Raw genomic sequence first — 21,711 nt, 5'->3', positions numbered from 1 at the left:
CGTGTATGATAATAGGCCAAATTCTATCTCATGGAGAGCTACTGGCATTTATGGTAACAAATAAATAAAACAAAAATTCATTAATAAATAAAATAAAAGACTTTACCATTTAAAAAATAAAATCAAATAAAAAACTTTGAGTTTAATGGGGTGTGGGTTGACCGTCTATCTAAAACAACTTTGCACACACGACCAATCAAAATATTTAGAATCGCCACATCAATTAATATTTTTAATTTACGTGGGTCAAACATGACAATTCATAATGTTTTGATAGATTGTGTGTGCAAAGTTGTTTTGCCCTTTGATTAACCCAACTTTCATTTTTTGCATCAAAACTTGCTAAATATCACTTTTGACCCCAACTTTAACTCATTTTGCTCAAGTGACGCCCCTTGATTTTAACGAGGTTAACGTCAGTTCAGTTAATTGTTTGTTTGTGTAATTGTAGGTAACAAAATACACATGTGACTTCTACGTCATTAAATTTGTTGTCCAATTATATGTTGGCTCAGTCAAAATCAAGGGGACGTCAATTTTGAAGAAAAGGTTAAAATTGAAGGCTAGTAGTGTTATTTAGGGCCTGTTTGTTTTGGATTTTTTTGAAAAAAAAAATCTATTTTTTTATCTAAAAAAATCACTTTTTATTTTTTTATTTTTGTAGTGTTTGTTTTAGATTTTTAAAAAATCCATTTTGTTAAAAAAAACTTTAGCCTCAAAATGAAAAGCTATTTCAAGTAGCTTTTCTAAAATCTATTTTTTTTCTAAACATAAGAAACTAAGTGTAAGAGTTCTAAATTTAAAAAAAAAATGATTTTTTATGATAGTAAACAAAGAAATAGTTTTAGATTCTTTAAAAATCTTTAAATAAAATCTCAAGATTCTTTTAACTCAAAATATATATATTTTTTAAAGCTGAAACAAACACTACTAAGGGGCCAAAATCAGAGTCAAAAAGCAGTTTATTTTTAAAAAATAAAACCTAACCAAACTAAGACCTGTGTTGGACATGTAGTTATGCCCTAACCCTATAAAGTAATATTTGTTGTACAAAGTAGTGAAATACACACCTTGGGATTGGGAGTGACCATGGTTCAAAAATTTAAGTTTGATCCGGGAAACAAAGTGGAAGTGAACATCGACCGTGGTGGCGGCATATACTGCTCATGGTTCACCGCCACCATCGTCAGGTGGGTTTCCTCCGACAAATTACTGGTCGAATACGATGACATGGACGTGAAGCCAACAGATGTTGGTCTTCATCAGCTCCGACCAGTACCTACACCAGAGAGCGATGATTGGGAAGTGAAGATCAGGGACAAAGTGGAGGCGTTCCGGAAACACAGGTGGTGGGAAGGACTTGGAAGAGATGGTGTTTCCAAAAGACCTTCTTAGGGTTCATCGCCAGTGGATTAATCACAATTGGGTTCCGCCAGTCACACCCCAACAAATCAAAAACCATAAGGTAAGATAGTTTATTTTTAAGATTATAATAACAGTGACAATAATTTATTGGAAAAAGTTGTTTTTAATTAATGAATAAATATAAGTATAAGTATTTACATACATAATTAATGCTATAAATATTTATACAAGTTGTTTATCCAACCAGGAACTGAAGCGACAGCGGCAGGAAAATAGGATTAGTGAGTTGCCTGACTGCATATTGCTCCACATACTGAGGTTTCTTGAAGCACAAGATGCTGTTCAGACTTGTATCTTGTCTAAACGGTGGAAGGATCTTTGCAAACGCGTCACTACTCTCACATATACTCGGTCTGGAGTTACATCTTCAAATGCTTTTGAGCAATTTATGTCTTGGGTTCTGTCCAATAGAGATCACTCATATTCACTGCTTAATCTTACTATTAATGCTTGGATGCGTGGTGGTGAAGAAGAGCTATATAAACTCATTAATATAAATCCACTACTCTCTTTGAAAATTAATGGGTATGGGAAGTGTCCAAAATCTGAGTTACTCCCTTTAATCTTTGGCTCTCATTCTTTGACATTTCTTGATCTTTGTTATAGTAGGAATAACACGGATACAAAGTGTCCAAAATCTCTTCACTTGCCTGCATTAAGAACCTTGCATCTTAAATATTTCAAGTTTGTTGCAACTCACAATCATTGTGCTGACCCCTTTCAAAACTGTCATGTGTTGAATATTTTGGTTCTCGATAGCTGTTCTTTGATTGAGGATGCACAAGTCCTCTGCATATCTAATCAGACACTATCCAATTTGACTATATCATCTGTACTAGCTGAACAATATTCGCTTTCTACTCCAAGGCTTAGTTCTTTTACTATCGGGCATTGTCCTATTTTTCAGAAACTCTTATCCTCCACATGCAATCTTTCTTTTCTTCAACAAGTAAATATGTATGACTTTTCCAATAATGCGGAAGCTTTGATCTTCTTAAATTGGCTGCAAGTGCTTGCCAATGTAAAGATTTTGAAATTTGGCTATTCTGTCATTGATACAATCCAAAAGGTAGTCTTTGAATATGTTAGTTGGTGTTAGTAGTCTTTGAATGTATTACGAAAACATATCTGAACTTGTCATTTTCTTATCCACTAGGTCCTCTAATATGTATTTTATTTGCTAGTTTGATCTACGAAATTACTAACAGATTACACACATACGGATGTTTTTGAAGCTCCGTACATTCAAATACTGTAGGGAAACTGCCCCACACGTTCAATGGCTAAACTCATTTGTATTTTTAATGTTTATAACATCTCTGCATTCATGTAAAATATCCATTTAATAATGTCTCCTATTCATTCGAATTGTGCAGGTATTCCTCTTAAATCCAACTTCGAAGAATTTGCAACCTCCACGCTTTGTTAGATTGGAGTTGTTTATAGTGCACAAGGCTCCATATGCATGTGAGGAACAAGAAATAATGGAAGTAGTGGAACACTTGCTTCAAAACACTACTTTAATGCCTAGAGTTGATATCATATAACCTCTATTTAGATTACTATAAATTATAGATCTTAAGATTATTTTCTCATAGTTCAAGTTGGACGTAGCTTTTGTTTTTCATTATTTTGAGGTTCATGCCTCAACTTTTTTTCTGCTGTTGGTTTTAACTCTATTTTATGAGTACAGATTGAGCAATTTTTCAAAACAATTGTTCTGTTTTTTTCTATATTGTTTGCTAAAAACATATGAAGAAAATGTCTCTACTTATTCCACTCAATCTATCCTTGATTTTTTGTTTTTGTTTTGAAGAAGCTAAATAGCCCACTCAAATTGGCACCGGAAAGAATTGAACCTGAGACTTTGAAAAGACCTTGATTTTTATTGCTTCGTTCTCCAATGAATCAATGTTTTGAAGACCTTGATCACAGTGTCTCAAACAAGTTAAGGATTCTAAACATAGGCCAGGCTGAATGACTTCAATTAGCAAACGAATCAGCAAAATTCAGCAGTTGAACTATTGCTGCACGGAAAACCTCTAAGAAGTAGAGATCAAATGATACAGATGTGAAGTCTAAGATAACATCATCGTGCAGTTGATGCTCCCTGGGAAATAGTATTCTAATTAAGAACGACCTTGGAAGTTTTTATCCATCTTCCAATCACATAATCCTAATAATTTATTTATGAATAAGTCTTCCAACCATTCCTTACAGTAACTGTCGTAAATCTCATAGCACTCTTTCTCAAATCCAGAATCCACCATCAATTTCACCGTTTCATGAAAGTTATTTGTTTCAGGCAAAAGTGCATCAATTATAAGCTTGCGGTTCGTCACAACCAATTTATAGTTACCTTTCACCATTTGCAAAAGCATGTTACCAATATTGGAATTGTTTTTATTATGCTCATTCATATAAGTAATGAATTTTAATACCGAATGAGCTTTGAATAGTGTTGCAATTTGCAATTTATATGCAACATGTTACTATGTTGTTGCAATTTGCAAACAAAATCATTAAACAAATTATGAAACAGAAAACAGTAGTGTAAATAAGTATCTTCAACAAATTTCAATTTACAAATAGATGGTTGAAGGAAGATCTGAACCAAACCCAATAAATCTCCATTTCATGTTCTCTCTCTTAGACAGTATGTTGTGATTAAAAATTGCTTAAACAGACAGATGAACAAAATTTTGCTGAGAGAAACCAATTTTAGCTTTCGATGAGAACCTGTCTTCTTATTTCAGATGGAATTTCCTTGCAAAGGACCAAAAATTCTGTAGGCTGTTTTACGATCGATAAAACACCCACACTGACAACACACTGAATCTTCGACTTTTTGATATTAATTTTAGAAAATAATTCATTGAATTTAATCAAATGTGTCAGTGGTGTGTTGGTATTAGGCATTGAGACATGTATACTAAAACCCATATTCAATCATAGGTAACAAAACATATTGATTCTCTTGGTGTGTATAAATAACCTTAAACTGACAACAACACCCCTTCTAGATCCCTAGTATTACCGTCGTACAAACCAACATCTTCACTCAGAACAACAATGGTCACAATTATTTGAAGAAAATTGTAATTTTTCTAATTGAAACAGGAATTTAGATCCCTCAATATCACATATATTGGAAGGTTACAAATTACAGACATTGATATGCTCACTTTCCTAACATGGCATCATATGCATGTGATAATATATCATGATAATATACTGATCTATGACCGAGGAATTTGTTTACAATTTGCAGATGCCCATCCAATCTGTTGTTTCTCATTGTCATAAACCACTACCTTGTCTTGCAAAGAGATGTCTGTTAACAACAAAAGAATAGACTTTACAATAAAATTCTCGAATATATAGCATTTTTGTAGGTTTAGGAATGTCTTACCTCCAACTACATTACGATTTCCCAAGCCAGCTTCATTGCCATTAAGAATCCCTAAGCAGACATTGCCATATTTCTAGAAATGAAAAGACCATCATAAATGTAAGCTTCAAGTGTTCTTTTCATTATAAGAGGGATATGATAAGATTATATATAGATTCAAAAAAAAAAAATACTAACTGTAATTATTAGATAAGCTACAGGAGGCAGTTGAAATTGCAAATTCTTTGATTTTGTAAAGCTCAGAGTCAAGGGCTTGAAATAGTTGTTGACTTCATTCAGAGATTTGAATGGTTTGACACCCTTCCAACAAATTGGTAGTGATGGATCCTTAACTCTACTAAGTGGCTTCCCTTTTAAATCATTATTCACCTGAATCATATGTATCAATTATTAGTAATAGAAGATGAAATTTGAATATCATAGGGCAAAATAAGAAAATAAAATTGATAGCATTGTTTCTTAGTTTTTGTCTAACCATATTAGCAACAATGGTATAGACTGGGGAACTGAAGTAAGTGTAGGAGCTCCCACTATCAAAGATAATTTGAAGACCCTTAGCAGGAGTAGGCTTTCCATTGAAAAACAAATCTACTGGACCTGTGTTATAGTGTTTTCTGAAACAAACAAAAAAATATATAAGGTTACGTGTAAGTTCTTACAAGTTACGACATTCTTTGTCTCAAAATGAAAGATCCGTGTAAAATGGCCAAATATATATATTTCATTTGGCCGAATATATCACTTATTATGGACAAAGAGAGTAACATTTAGTCCGACACTTACTCTAATGAACTTTGAATTATAGGTGTCCAAACAATTCCAGATGAGGGAACGAACTTATCTCCAAGGAATAAATATCCTCCTCCTTCTGCACTAAGGCAGTGACCTAACACATTGTGGATAAAGCCAATAGAGGTAAGTTGAGACAAAATACTTGTCTTTCCGTTGCCAAGGCCAAGGATCCCAGCTGGTTTGGAATGTGGGGGAGTAGGACCAGAAAACTTCTGCTCATATCCACACCTAGCATGCCAAAGACACAAAATCCAAATATAAAATTAGAATACTTATGATTGCATTGCTCAATGAGTTTAATTAATATACTCTGTCAGTGTATAATTATTGTATACATCATTAGATATCTGTGTAAATGATCAAAGTCGTATTATTAAATGCAAAAACTATGAGAAAAACAAACAGTTACCCGAATGCCACCAAAGGATCCTTTGTAGAGCTACTAGGGCTTCCTATATGCATATAGTCTCGGACTAATACACCAAGAGTTGATGCATGGTCTGCATATTGAACGTTGTAAACACATGGTGGACTTTGCTTAGAACATATTTGACCTAGTACATGTGTTGATTGGGTTGCAACACAAATTGGATCCGAACATTTTACAACTTGTTTGCCATTAGGTTTATAAAGTTTATCTTTGGGCTGCAAAGGTAAGGAAATAGAGTGAAAATCATCATAAGACATCCTTATTTAGTTCAACACTTACTGAGATGAACTTTGAAGATTTTTCGGTGTTTCGCTAATAAATATAGTTGCATTCAATAACTTCTATTATTTCAAATTATTATTACTTTCTACAGTGTCCGTCTTGTGGCCAATATATGTATATGTGTCCGTGTTTCATAAACAGTACTAACTAATAACTAAAAATGTCAACATATTATAATTTAAAACATACCATGGTGCAACCTTTACACGGTGCATCGGGTCCATCGCATTGAACCCAAGTTAAATCACTGCCGGTGTCGATGTCAAGCTCGTAAGGTTTGGGAGGATTGCCAATGTTGATGGACACGGTGTATAACCTACATCAGAGGAGCATGCATACATACATATAAATTATAACTCAATAAACTATTGTAATCTATAATTTATAAACTAGAATAAAAAATTCAAAAAGTCAATGTTAGGTCACCCATTGAAAATGATATAATTTGATACATGCGAAGATGATTATGAAATATCAGTATTAACTGGTTGCATTAATACTGATATTGATATTAGAAGAAAAAAATGTCCCTGAATTATATTGCAAAAACAATTATTGATGAAGAAAAGAGAGGAATTGTGATATTAACATACCCATCTGGATATACATTTCCCTTAATTGTGTAAACAAGAGAAGAAATGAGGGAATGTATAGAAGTTGGGGGGATTGAATTATTCTTATTGGCTGCTGAGAAATGATGAGGAAAAATAGAAGAAAGTAATAGAAAGAGTGAAAATGCTATCAATGAAAATCCTCTATTTTTCACATCCATATTCAATAAATCAATGGAAAAGAGATTGAATTTTGGATATGGAGCTCAACGTTGTCTCAATGGTTTATTTATATAGAAAATTAAAGGAGTGCGTTACATCTTCTTCAATGTGAGAAAATTTTGTCCATTTGAGTGTGAATAAGGATTTTGTCCATTTTCAAAAAAAAAAAAAATCAGTGCAAAAGATAATGAATTTGGATATGGATGTCAACATTGTCTCAATGGTTTATTTATAGAAAATTAAATGTAATTGAATCAATGAAGATATTTCGTTACATCTTTAATGTGAGAAGATTTGGCTATCATATCCCACCCCCTTCGAGTAGAGTTGCGAAATACTTTTTTGGTTTCTCTTCCAAATACATAATAGGATAATGTTGTTTTTGAATTTTCAAACTGTTGTATTTGAATTTTCAAATTCTATTATCTACCGAAGTTGTTACTAGGTTGAATCACAATCAGGTCGCTCTCTTTAAGACGTTTTGTGGCACTGCCCAAAATTGTGCAAGATAGACTATCAACAACGCTGCCTCCAGGATAAAACAAGCCCAGCTACAAATGTTCGATTAACTACTGCACTGTAGAAAACCGTTCGAAAATTACACCTCCAATATGATACCAAGATCATTCTTTTAATACTAAAACCATTTTAATATGGTACTGTTACCACTCTATTATGGTGTTGAGACCACTCAAATATGGTGTTACCACCATTCTAATTATTAACTTCTCCAACTATGAACCCACTTGGATTGCCCTAGTGGTATAGGCTTGGGACTTGGGAGTGTGCTCCTCCTCAAGGTCTCAAGTTCGATTCCCTCTAGTGTCAATTTGGGTGGGCTAATTTAGCTTCTTCAAAAAAAAAAAAATTTCTCCAACTATGATACTATGATCACTCAAATATGGTTTTACACCATTCTAACGTCTAACTTCTTCAAGAATCGAAGAAGAATATATTTTAGGATCATTCATAATTTTGAAGGGACATTATACCGAAAAAGAGACAATGATCTTAAATTATTATTTATTCCGAAGGACATAAAAATATCGAATGGACTATGAACTTAATATCATTCTTAATTCCGAAGGGACATTAAACCGAAAAGGGACTATGGTCTTAAGAACACTCTTAATTTCGAAGGGACGGAAAAAAAGAGATGAAGAGAAGAAAGACACGTCAACACAAATCAAGGAAGGGAGAAGAGAGAAAGAGTTCCCGACAACTCAATGAAACTCTTTGGTATATTTTTTGAACTAGGTGAGCTCTCCTTTTATAGGGAGAGTTTGTAACTAATTTGGAGAAACTTAAGAATTAAGTAAACTTAAAAATTAAGCAACCCACAGATCAGCTCAAGTAACACACTAATCAGATAAGTTCAAAAAGAAACAAACCCACAAGATTAGCTTAAACAAACTAATGAAGGAAACATAAGAAATTCAGTTGAATTCTCAATCTTATTGCAACAAACATAACCTAAGATTATGGGAAGTGATATCCATGAATAAAGAATAATTATTATTATTATTTTCATCATTATCAAGTACTTAAAATAGCTCTAAAAAAAGTATTTAAAATTAAATACCACTATGTAAACACTGTGTGTGTGTTCTATTTTATGTGGGACCCCCACACTCTATTTTTTCAATTCACACAATACTAGATCAAAGTTTAATTACTTGGTGTTTAATCTTCTAACCTTCTAATTTCTTTCCATCTTCACACCAATGTTCCAACAATCCCCCACTTGAATTTAAACAATGGTTTCAATAATATGTCAAACGTTCCTATAAGGTTGGTAATAAACAAAGGCGTCGCCAACAACTTGAACCTTCGCATAGAAGGATAATATTTCGATTTAACAAGAGTTGCTTACAACATTGAACTCTATCTCAAACATAGAATCCACACACAAACCTTTTCCTAAGGTGTATTCTAAAAGCCTCTACGTTAATGGCCCTGCACGTCTATCCTAATTTTAACGAACGCTCTAGGTATTCTACCCCGAATCACATAGGAACCGACCTCAGTTCTACATTCGTATAGGTGAGTCTATCAAGAGTACCCATGTAGCTATGTACTCCACTCAACATAGAGGATAGGTCTCATTAAGAGATTATATTATCTCATCCTTCTATCGCTGCAGGATTCATGCTTTCTTAATTTTCTCATAGCATGTTCAATCACTCATACTTGTTATTACCCATTGAACCTATTTCTTGGGATCTCCAGTCATTTAGGTCAGGTTACCATCACTTGTGACCTTTGGGCATTATTCCCATCCTATTGGATATGTTTAGGTCTTTCTTTCTAGTAATTTCCTTTCGTCAAAGGATTGACTAGTTCTTTATCAGTATGTACATGATATGTTTTAACTGTTCCTTTTGAGAGTAGCTAGCTCTCTAATCATTTATGTGTTCGTGTCTTAATTATCGTCTCTTTTCATTGTAGTAACGATTCTCAATTTATGTAATAGCTGCAGTACTATCACAATGAATTAACACTCTGCCAACAGTTTTATCCACTAAGGGTTCTCAACTAGCAAACATCGTGTTGTTATGGAAGATGGTGATGATTCACGATGGTGGCTCTCTGTTCTCCCAAACTTTTTTTCCCGTGAATCCGGCGAGGAATTGATGTGGCATAAATTGTACATGTGTCATAATTTTATTGGGAACAGTACCAACAACACTTGTGGTATTGTACCTAAGTTTTGTCCTAATAATAATAATTATTTTTATCATTATTAGTTATTTAAAATTAAATACAACTATTTAAACACTACTAATGTGTGTGTTCTATTTTATGCTTACACTCTATTTTTTCAATTCACACAACATTCGATCAAAGTTTAATTACTTGTTTAATCTTCCAACCTTCCATTTCTTTTCATCTTCACATCAATGTTTCAACATATACTTTAAGTTTAAACTAATGTGTATACCCATGTACCACACGGGGAGGACATCAAGAGGAACAGGGGAAAAATCTCATTGAATAAAATTAAAAATAAAATATTTCATACTTTATACATTAAATATTAAATTCTTTTAAATTTGACTTAATATTTTGAAAGTAAAAAGTATTAGAAAAACTCATTGTTTCAACTATCACTCTACCGCTGATCACTCTCTTATTTGCTTATAACATATTTTAATTTTAAAATTCAACTAATTGTAGTTTTTAAGCAAAATTACACAATTCGTTCAGGAAACACTTTCATCCTTCTTCTTTTTTCACGTTTTAGTCCTTTATGTTACAGTTAGATAACAATTTCGTCATTTATCTTATCATTTTCCTGATTAAGTCGTTTATGTTACAAAATGTCAACATCGTTATCTTCTTTTTTTTTCAAAACAAAATCAAAATAATTATACAATTTTTATAAAAAAATTCAACAAATTCATAAACAAACTCAAATGTTCAACATACAAACTTTGAAAAAAAAATCTCATAAAAAGACTAACAACGTTGACATTTTATAACAAAAAAGATTAAATCTAAAAAAAATGCTAAAAGAAGAAAATGTTAGTTACATGATTATATCATGAAAGATGAGTTCTCGTGAGTTTAGCTCAGTTGGTAAGGATAATGCATAATATATGCAAGATCGGGGGTTCAAACCCCGACCACCACAAAAAAAAAAAAAAAATCATGAAAGATGAAATCAAAAAATAAAATGAAAACAAATGATAAATGTGTTCTCTAGATTTCTTTTTATAACTAGGAGAAAAAACATGCATCAAGGAGAATCGTAAACATTCCAGCTAAGTTGGCATCCCGACGAGACTCCAATCAGCTACCACCAAACTCAGAAATAAATCCTAACACTAATCATAGATCATCTAACGCTGCGTTTTTTATTTTTCATAGATGCTAGTCAATTGAAAGTCAAATGGAATGTATAATTTTGGCTAATTTTTATTTAGAAATCAATATGCCGCATACAAAATTAATATTTATGTTATATCTTTCTTCTTACTTTAACCGATAATTTGTTTAGAAAATGGTTGAACTCTACCTATAATTTGTTTAGAATATGGTTGAAAAAACAAAAACATTTTACAATTAAAGAAACACAAATAAAGAACATAAAAGGTTCATTAAATCTAATTGAATTGTAAGAAGGTGTCAAAAGATCGAACAACTTCTTATTCATCAACACCATCTAATTGGAAGACACAAAAAATATTCGTAAGAGAAATGATATTTATACAATCAATTTGTGACAACTTTTGTACAACTTTCTCTCTCATAGTCTTATCCTCTCTCTTCCTTTTTCTCTCTCCATTGTTTTTGACCAATAAGAAGAGAGAAAAACAAAGTTGTCACTAAAGTTGTCATGGAATGGATGTACAAATATCATTGCTCTATTCGTAAAGAGCACTGATATATGAACAACCCAATTTCTTACACCGTATGTACACCGTCTCACATTTTCCTTGTCAATTGATATGCACGCAAAACGAGGAGGGTAAAAGAATATTAAAATAATAGCAAATAGTATCTAAAGCATGCAAAAAGATTGTCGGTTGTCACAAACTGATGTTCATATAACATTTATGATTTGTAAAATGTTTTTCTTTCAAGTTTATAATAGAAATCAGAAAATATAATGTAGAATAATCCAAGACTCTTATCATTGTTGTATACAGTACCGACCAACTTCTTCAAATCATATGAACCACAATTGTAAAGTCCTTGCACACTATTTCTGTGAGCTTAGCTCAGTTGATAATGACATTGCATAATTTATGCAAAGACTGGGGTCTGAACTGGACACACATTTAATTGTGTGAGCTCTAACTCCTAAACTACTAGATAAAAAAAAAAAAAAAAAGTCGTTGCCCACTAGACTGTGGTTGAAATATTTACTTATTGAATTGAAATATCAGTAGCTATTAAATAGCCAATGCAATCCAAACAAATAGCAAAAACTAAGCTACATGCATGCTTAACCAAAACAGTGGCAATCAAAAATAAGAATGAGTCAAATAACAACCTACTATCACTTTCCAAGTTAACAGGCATCACTACAAGAAAATCTTAGATTTGCTACCATAATTGTGCTACAAAATGTAATGGTAGTAAATATGAATATAATTTAACTACCATTTCCCTGAAATTAGTTTTACTTTGATTTTGTTATTTTTAAATATAAATACATAAAATAAAATAACGAGCAGTGCTATGCAGTACGAGACATGTGGTCACGGAATTTGATGAAACACCAACAACACTTACCATTCAAGGGTAAAGTGGAAATAAAGAAATTGTATGGGGGTAAAAATGTAATAGCAAATTCACAGTAAAGTCATTCGTTGTTTTTCGTTTAGATTCTTCCGTACCATGTAGCATTTTCCTAAAATAACTCCTAAAAGAAAAAACTTTCTCTATCTCTCTCTCTCTCTCTGTTATCGCGAATACTCTCACTCCCAATCTCCACCATTGTCGCCGTCGATTGCTCCGATAACCGCCGCCTCGCCGATCTACATCGTTGCGTTCACCGATCCCATTTCTTCATCACAATCGCAATCTCAGAATTTCAATAACAATCTCAGGCACAACAAACCCCAAATTCTTCACCACAATCGCAAATCCCTAACATTGAATCACTGTTGAATCTTCTCCGATTTGCAACGGATTTCGCTACTTCGCAACTTTTCTCCGATCTTCGCAGGATTTTCTCTGTTCTACACTTCAAAGTTTGGTTCGCTAACTCACATCTGATCTTCGCTACTTTGCAGAATTTTCATCCGATTTTCTATGATTAAATTCAATTTAATTTTTCTATTATATGAATTTCAGCACCTCAGAATCACCGAATCTTCGTTACCTCGCAGGATTTTCTTTGGTCTACACTATTGATTCAGGTATTGATGTGTGAAGCTATGATTAACTTCAATTTTGTTTTTCTTTCATAAGAATTTTAGCAGTTATTGATTTCCTCTGTTTGTTTGTTAAGTTTTTGTGCATATATGATATCAGGACTCCTTTGTGATTAATCAACATAATTTATTATTTTGAATTTTTCAATTTTTAACATGTGTAGCATAATGACAACAAAGTTGCTACTACATTGTCTTAGTTTTTTGTTTATTTTATTAAAAGGTTATCAACGAAGTTGTGGTCTTGCAACTTCAACTTACAGCTTGCAAATGCTTTGGCAACTGAAGAAGTCTGTCTAGAACGAGTGGAACAAAGTGCTTCCCTCAAAAAGCCCGAGTCCACGACCTAAAGAGGAGCCGAAGGGAGCTAATGAATCGAGTATGTATGAAGGGGTCAGTCAAGCGGTTCGGGTTCTCGGTCAGTTCCCGTTCGCCTGCCCCCCAGAAGGAGACTACCAGGGTTCAGTCTCGGCCTTAGAACGTGGATATGTCTGTGCTACTAAAGTACCCTACCCAGAGTTGCAGGTTAGTTGTGATAGTTACAATCTCCTTTGCAAGTAAGTTATTTTTCTTCCTCATATTTGCCCCATGCTTAACTCTTTACTTGTGTCTGAAATCAAAACATCACCAATGTCCATATAGCTAGCTAGTTTGACTCAGTATCTTTTGAACTCCTGCTTCTATTAGAATGGGAAAGCTTTCTGTTTTTATGTGATGGTTTCTAGGACATATTTGGTTTTGATATTATTACCTATAACTCAAGTGGGCTTGTCCTGAATAATCTTATTATATAAGGATACCTTTATTTTTCAAGATTCAGTAAGGATGAGATGAGAACTAAATTGATTAGTAATTTGTGTGTAATCACTATTTATTTATGGTGAGTCAATGCCTATTTTTACAATTAAATATACACACACACATGATTAGATACCTGAAAATAATATTATTAAAATATATATTGCTACAAATTTACTACGAAATTGTTATGAACTTGCGGCTATTGTTTTACTTCAAAATTATTGCGGCAATATCCTAACTAAATAGCTAGGAAGTATAGACTTTTGTACAGTACAGTATATTGCTACATATTAGTCAAAAAGTAGCTATGATTTTTTAAATATTAGTTACCAATTACCTAGGAATTATTTTAATAGATAATTTGCTGTCAAATCCATGCTACGGCCAATATGACAGCTAATTCCCAACTAATTAGTGTCTACTGGTGTTTGCTATGAGTTAGCTACTAATTTCCTCTTATTTATTTCGTAGCAAATCACTGATTTTCTTGTAGTGGTTTGTTCTAACAAAGAAAAAAGCTCAGATAAAACATAATATATCTCATCAGGTTGTAAAACATGGAATCACGTAGTATTTGTGTTATTTATAGATGAGAACCCCAAATTAAAATAAAACGGATGCATCATACACCACCACAATTAAGAGTGGTTGTTCCATGGTATGCATCAATTACAGCATAAAGAAAACTTAGGTAATGTACAAACTTTAAATATACTCCTATCACATATATTGTAAGGTTATAGATTACAGTCATTGATATATGCTAACTAATTTAACATGGCATCATATGCACGTGATTTTATTACTAGTATGGAATTTCTATCCGTTATTACAATAAAAGATATATCATGATAACATACTGATCTTTTATCAATGAGGAATTTGTTTACAATTTGCAGATGCCCATCCAATCTGTTGTTTCTCATTGTCATAAACCACTACCTTGTCTTGCAAAGAGATGTCTGTTAACAACAAAAGAATAGACTTTACTATAAAATTCTCGAATATATATATATAGCATTTTTGTAGGTTTAGGAATGTCTTACCTCCAACTACATTACGATTTCCCAAGCCAGCTTCATTGCCATTAAGAATCCCTAAGCAGACGTTGCCAAATTTCTAGAAATGAAAAGACCATCATAAATGTAAGCTTCAAGTGTTCTTTTCATTATAAGAGGGATATGATAAGATTATATATAGATTCAAAAAAAAAATACTAACTGTAATTATTAGATAAGCTACCGGAGGCAGTTGAAATTGCAAATTCTTTGATTTTGTAAAGCTCAGAGTTAAGGGCTTGAAATAGTTGTTGACTTCATTCAGAGATTTGAATGGTTTGACACCCTTCCAACAAATTGGTAGTGATGGATCCTTAGTTTCTCTTCTAAGTGGCTTCCCTTTTAAATCATTATTCACCTGAATCATATGTATCAATTATTAGTAATAGAAGATGAAATTTGAATATCATAGGGCAAAATAAAAAAATGAAATTGATAGCATTGTTTCTTAATTTTTTTGTCTAACCATATTAGCAACAATGGTATAGACTCGGGGACTGAAGTAAGTGTAGGAGCTCCCACTATCAAAGATAATTTGAAGACCCTTAGCAGGAGTAGGCTTTCCATTGAAAAACAAATCTACTGGACCTGTGCTATAGTGTTTTCTGAAACAAAAAGAAAAAATATAAGATTACGTGTAAGTTCTTATAAGTGACGACATTCTTTGCCCTAAATATATATATATATATTTCATTTATACGCATTTCTTAATCTGTGTAAAATGGCCGAATATATCACTTATTATGGAAAAGGAGAGTAACGTTTAGGTCAATACTTACTCTAATGAACTTTGAATTATAGGTGTCCAAAAAATTCCAGATGAGGGAATGAACTTATCTCCAAGGAATAAATATCCTCCTCCTTCTGCACTAAGGCAGTGACCTAACACATTGTGGATAAAGCCCATAGAGTGAAGTTGAGACAAAATACTTATCTTTCCATTGCCAAGGCCAAGAACCCCTGGTGTGGAAGGTGGGGGAGTAGGACCAGAAAACTTCTGCTCATATCCACACCTAGCATGCAAAGACACAAACTCCAAATATAAGTTACAATATTTATCATTGCATATTGCTTAATGAATTTAATTAATATACTCTGTCGTTGTATAGATATTTGTGTAAAATAACTGTACATTAATAAAGTATACTAATTAAATTCTTGTTTGATGCAAAAACTATCACAAAAACAAACACTTACCCGAATACCACCAACGGAACATTTGAGCCACTCGGGCTTCCTATGTGCATATAGTCTCGGGCTAATGCACCTGTAGATTCTGCATTGTCTGCATATTCAACCTTGTAAACACATGGTGGAATTGGTTTAGCACACTTTTGACCGAACGTGGAGAAAGGTGGTTGGACTGCAGCACAAATTGGATCCGAACATTTTACAAGCTGATTGCCATTAGGTTTATAAAGTTTATCTTTGGGCTGCAAAGGTAGAAAGGTAAGGAAATTAAGTGAAAATCATCATAAGACATCCTTATTTAGCAATGACACTTTATTTTGAAGATTTATTCAATGTCTCACGCATATAATTACATTCAATAACTTCTATTATTTCAAACTATTACGTGTCTATCTTGTGGCCAATATATGTGTATAATAGTGCTAACTAGTAACTAAAAATGTCAATATATTGTAATTTAAAACATACCAAAGTGCAACCTTTACACGGTGCATCGGGTCCATCACATTGAACCCAAGTTAAATCACTGCCGGTGTCAATGTCAAGCTCGTAAGGATTGGGAGGATTGCCAATGTTGATGGACACGGTGTATATCCTACATCAAGAGGAGCATACGTACATACATATAAATTATAACTCAATAAACTATTTTTTGAATAAGTAACTCAATAACCTATTGTAATCTATAATTTATAAATAAACTAGAAGAAAAAACTCAAAAAGTCAATGTTAGGGTCACCCATTGAAAATGATATAATTTGATACATACGAAGATGATTATGAAGTTTCACAAGAAATTATAAATATTAAAGAACAAAGTTCATCATAATTAGTTGACATAAAATGATTGACCAAGTTATTAGAAGAAAAAAAGATGTCCCTGAATTATATGGCAAAAACAATTATTGATGAAGAAAAGAAAGGATTTGTGATATTAACGTACCCATCTGGATATACATTTCCCTTAATTGTGTAAACAAGAGAAGAAATGAGGGAATGTATAGAAGTTGGGGGGATTGAATTATTCTTATTGGCTGCTGAGAAATGATGAGGAAAAATAGAAGAAAGTAATAGAAAGAGTGAAAATGTTATCAATGAAACTCCTCTATTTTTCACATTCATATTCAATAAATCAATGGAAAAGAGATTGAATTTTGGATATGGAGCTCAACGTTGTCTCAATGGTTTATTTATATAGAAAATTAAAGGAGCGCGTTACATCTTCAATGTGAGAAAATTTTGTCCATTCTAGTGTGAAATTTTGTCCATTTTCAAAATCTGTAACATTTTATGTATATGTATTTTGTGACTATATGCAATTTATAACATATATTTAACATTATTTTTGTTTTGGTAGAATCCTCAATTTTGTCCTCGTGAGCATAGCTCAGTTGGTTTGGACAATGCATAATATATGCAAGGTCGAGGTTCGAACCCGGCCACCACCAAAAAAAAAATCCTCGATTTTAATTGTGATTTTGCTATCCTATATCTATTCTACAAAAGTTTTATTTTGATTGCGATTTACGAGTCCCGGTTTCGCTATTACCTTCCAACCTTAAGTAATTTTAACAATCTTGGTTGCGAAATACTTTTTTTTTCCCTTCTAAATACATCATAAGATATATACTTGTTTAAATTAATTTTCAATAAAGTGAACAAGTAAGTGTCCTGTAAGCTTACATCAATCGCGAGAAACATTACATAATAATATAGGCAGGAGCCGGAGTTCAAACCCCGAACAACCTACTTCTTCACATTCAAAATATATAAGCTTCGATGTTACTTGACAAACAAAAAAAAGGAACAAGTTAGTCCATTAATTGTTTTTGTTTTGTAACAAATTGATCATTTTTTCATTCAACTTTGTTAAAAAGTGTTTACATGATCTTTTAACATTGAGTTAGAACGTCCAAAAAGTATACATGATATCAAACATTATTTAAATTTTATTGTTTATCAATTCAATCATAATTTTAGAGATAAACACTTCATCAACAATATTATAAATTAAGTAATCGAATGATAATAATACCAGTTGAGATCCTCTCAATTTTCTAAAATAAATGGCAATGTTCATTACTATAGTTTTGATGTAAATACATGATATAAATGCACATATTTCTAGAATATATGACATTAATTGAATATTTATACACAAAATATGTAAGCTCCGATGTTACTTAACAAAAAAAAAATATTTAAGCTCCGATGTTACTTGATAAAAAAAAATAAAAAAATAAAAAAAGGAACAAGTTAGTCCATTAATTGTTTTTGTTTTGTAACAAATTGATCCATTTTTTCATTCAACTTTGTTAAAAAGTGTTTACATGATCTTTTAACATTGAGTTGGAACGTCCAAAAAGTATACATGATATCAAACATTATTTAAATTTTATTGTTTGTCAATTCAATCATAATTTTAGAGATAAACACTTCATCAACAATATTATAAATTAAGTAATCGAATGATAATAATACCAGTTGAAATCCATGATGTAAATTAAATGGCAATGTTCATTACTATAGTTTTGATGTAAATACATGATGTAAATGCTCATATTTCTAGAATATATGACATTAATTGAATATTTATACCCAAAAACTATAGTAATGGATATTGCTATTTATTATAGGAAATGGAGAGGATCTCAATTCGATTAATACACTTATAAAAACCTTAGAGCACCTCCAGCGGGAGGAATTTTGCTGAGTCCGCAAGCATGTAATTTGGAAAAGTGAAGTATTTGGCAAACTGTACTGGTGGAGTCCGCCAGCATGTAATATTGGTTACTTTCTTAAGCAACTTTGTGTCACGGTTCTCACCATTTAAAATATATATTTGGGTTGCACCATTGGAGGTGTTCTTAGTTTTGAGATAGTTGAATTTAGACCGGCCAACTACTTTGCATCAAACATCCACATCAATATTTTTTTAACTAAGTTTGATGCAAAGAGTGTAATTGTGCATATATTGTTTGACTTAAATGACTAGATGCACACTTTTACACTAACTTTGATGGAAAGAGCGAAAACATTTTTATTTTTTTTATTTTTTCTAATAAAAAGAAAACACTTATCTTGATTATGTGTTTTTCATTGACAAGTTTAATACTTTTTTAATCTTGGATGCATTTCATTACATGTTTTTCGTACCATTTTTCAAATAAAATTCAATTTTTGTGATTATAATAAACGGTAAGAAAATTGTAGATATCAAATTTAGTTGGTAATTATGAATATTTTATATGAAAAATCACACAAAAACGTCTAGTCAAATGTTATATTATTGAAAAATTATTGTTGCGAACTCTTTATTTTCACCCTTTTTTTTTTTTACAAAACTTTATTTTCACTCTTGAATTGCATTCACATTGACCATCGAATAAACGTACAATAGTGGTGAAGATATTTATTTTGGTTGACAAATAGTAGTAGAAGATTGTTCTTGCAAGGAATGAAAATGAAATATCTTAAATTGTAAAAGATACTTCATCCGTCTCAAATTATAAACAATAAATAATAATTTCATACTTATTAAAAAAATTAAAATATAGTAGTTTGTAGTATAGTTTTTTTTTTTTTTTTGCGTTATCCTTAGAATAAGTTTCATATAAAGATGTAAAAATAATTTTCATTGATTATTGGTTATAAATAAAATGAAATTAGGGAAAAATGAATGCAATTTATAATTAGTTTCTCTTTAAAAAATATGATTTTTTTTAAAAATAGCATAATTAAATATGATAAAAATTAGTCATTTTTACTTATAATTTGTAAAGAAAGATAATGAATTTTTTTGCTTATAGTTTACTACGGATGAGTTGTTCTTGCTTGCAAGGAATGAAAATGAAAAACATTTAATTGGTATTTGTTGAATTGCTTTTATTAAGTTTATACTTAGTTAACCATCATTCAATTGGTTTTCCATAGATGATGACATTCACCCTTTTTATAGAAGATGTGTATTGATAGCTTCTGACGCGTTTTGGTCTTTGGATATTGACATTGACCATGACACATGTAATAATTGATTTAATCTTTTATAATTTCTTAAAGGATTAAATATATTTTAATTTGTCTTTGTCTATAAGATTTTTTTTTTTTTTAATAGACAAAATGGTAAAGTCATTTTAAACTCACACACAAAAGTGGAGGTATCGGAGTTCTAACCCCGGTCATAACATCCGGCCTAACAATTTCAACATTTTATCAGTTGAGCTAGTACTTCTAAAAGTTTTAATTAGTGGTTTAAATGGAAAATGCCAAAATCAATATATATTATCGAATAAAATGTATAGGCATCTTATGTTATAATTATAAAAGTTTCGTCTTAAAAATTTAAATTTTTTAACATAAAATTATCAGATGAGTTTTTAATGATATGAATTAAATACATATATTTTGTTAAATAACTCTTTATAATGTTCTTAGCATGTCTATAAAAAAAAACTTTAAAAATTATTTCTTTATTGACAACATGACCAAAAAATGCTTGCAAAATATTTTTATAGAGACTAAAAAGGTATTCTTTGTAATGCATTCTAAGTATTATTATTTTTTTTAGCAAAACTTAGATATTTAATATTATCTAATTTTTTTGACATTTCATTTGTATGTTTTTTTTTTTTTTTAAGGAATTCGTAATGTTAAAAGCATAGCCATATCCATATCGAATGAGAACTCTAACTTTTGATATTAGTAATTGGATGCATATGAACCACTTGGTTAAAAGAAAATCACTTTAAAATCACTAAAGTGCATAGCCCACTAATATTAACCAAATAAACATAAGTTTGGCACCTAAGTTACCACCGTTTCTTTCGTTTGATCTCTAAACTATAAAAATTCAATAAATAAATCCTAATTTATTATTAATTCATCAAGTTAATCTCTAATTTTCTTCACCAATAGGATGATAATTTAGGGATTGTCTTGATGGATTAAAAACAATTCAATTTTTTTATTAGAATAATTATTGGCCAGATTTTACTTATTTTTTGGTTGAACTCTAAATTACTATAGGCCCCTCTTTCCTTTAGGAATTGGACGGTTAACACACAAGAAATATAGTTTAGGAACTACTTAGTATAGGTTAAGTAAGAGTTTCTCTATTTCTATAGGTCATCAACAAACCGTTTCAGTGTTGGTTTCAATAAACGAGCTCTGCTTTTGGTTTCTCATTTGTGGTGGTCCAGTCAAAATCTGGGTTTTTGATCTGGATTTGGTCTCAAAGATGGTGATTCATGCTACCGGAGCTCTAAAAAAGACAATGTGGCTATCTTCAGGGGACACACCTTGCTTTTGTTGAATCATAAAACTCGTTATGTTGATGTGCGAATTCGTCTTGATGTGGTTCAGATGTCTTTTCAATGCAGTAAGAGTTTGTTGTGCTCGAAGGGGCCGTGATGCTTGTTGTGCTTTGTTGTTGTAGGGGAAGTTGGTCCGTGAATTTGTGTGTGTTGACGGTCGGTTCATATACCATGACTGAAAAGACGGGTTTGGTTTTGTTCAGATCCGTCTCTAGTTTGGTTATGATGTTCGCAACAGTATTGCTCCTCCAAGATCATGGATGTGCTTCATAACAGGTCTTCTAGGCTAGAAATGGTCATGTACTTGTTGTCCGTTGTTGCTGCGAATTGTGGGTGCGGGTGTTACCGTA

General features: G+C 31.8%; 2 protein-coding genes and 1 pseudogene across 2 annotated transcripts; 1 reads left to right on the top strand and 2 right to left on the bottom strand.

The window, feature by feature from the left end:
* Positions 1-1,089: 1,089 nt before the first annotated feature.
* On the top strand, positions 1,090-2,972 carry LOC11424353 (F-box/LRR-repeat protein 13-like; annotated as a pseudogene).
* Positions 2,973-4,664: 1,692 nt separating this feature from the next.
* LOC11434067 (aspartic proteinase Asp1) lies at positions 4,665-7,113 on the bottom strand. The gene is made up of 8 exons (XM_024780405.2): positions 6,935-7,113; positions 6,531-6,657; positions 6,039-6,274; positions 5,621-5,869; positions 5,313-5,451; positions 5,015-5,206; positions 4,838-4,910; positions 4,665-4,759 (listed from the first exon to the last, which is right to left on the bottom strand). The coding sequence occupies exons 1-8, from the start codon at positions 7,111-7,113 to the stop codon at positions 4,665-4,667; spliced, it is 1,290 nt and encodes a 429-aa protein (XP_024636173.2).
* A 7,557-nt stretch (positions 7,114-14,670) lies between these two features.
* LOC120579864 (aspartic proteinase Asp1) lies at positions 14,671-16,105 on the bottom strand. The gene is made up of 6 exons (XM_039832593.1): positions 16,056-16,105; positions 15,638-15,871; positions 15,325-15,463; positions 15,022-15,216; positions 14,847-14,919; positions 14,671-14,762 (listed from the first exon to the last, which is right to left on the bottom strand). The coding sequence occupies exons 1-6, from the start codon at positions 16,103-16,105 to the stop codon at positions 14,671-14,673; spliced, it is 783 nt and encodes a 260-aa protein (XP_039688527.1).
* Between the last annotated feature and the right edge of the window lie 5,606 nt (positions 16,106-21,711).

The sequence above is a fragment of the Medicago truncatula genome, chromosome 4, assembly GCF_003473485.1.
Source record: "Medicago truncatula cultivar Jemalong A17 chromosome 4, MtrunA17r5.0-ANR, whole genome shotgun sequence".
Classification (NCBI taxonomy): domain Eukaryota; kingdom Viridiplantae; phylum Streptophyta; class Magnoliopsida; order Fabales; family Fabaceae; genus Medicago; species Medicago truncatula.
Note: the sequence above shows the minus strand (reverse complement) of the source record. Positions and strands in the feature narration are given on the sequence as shown.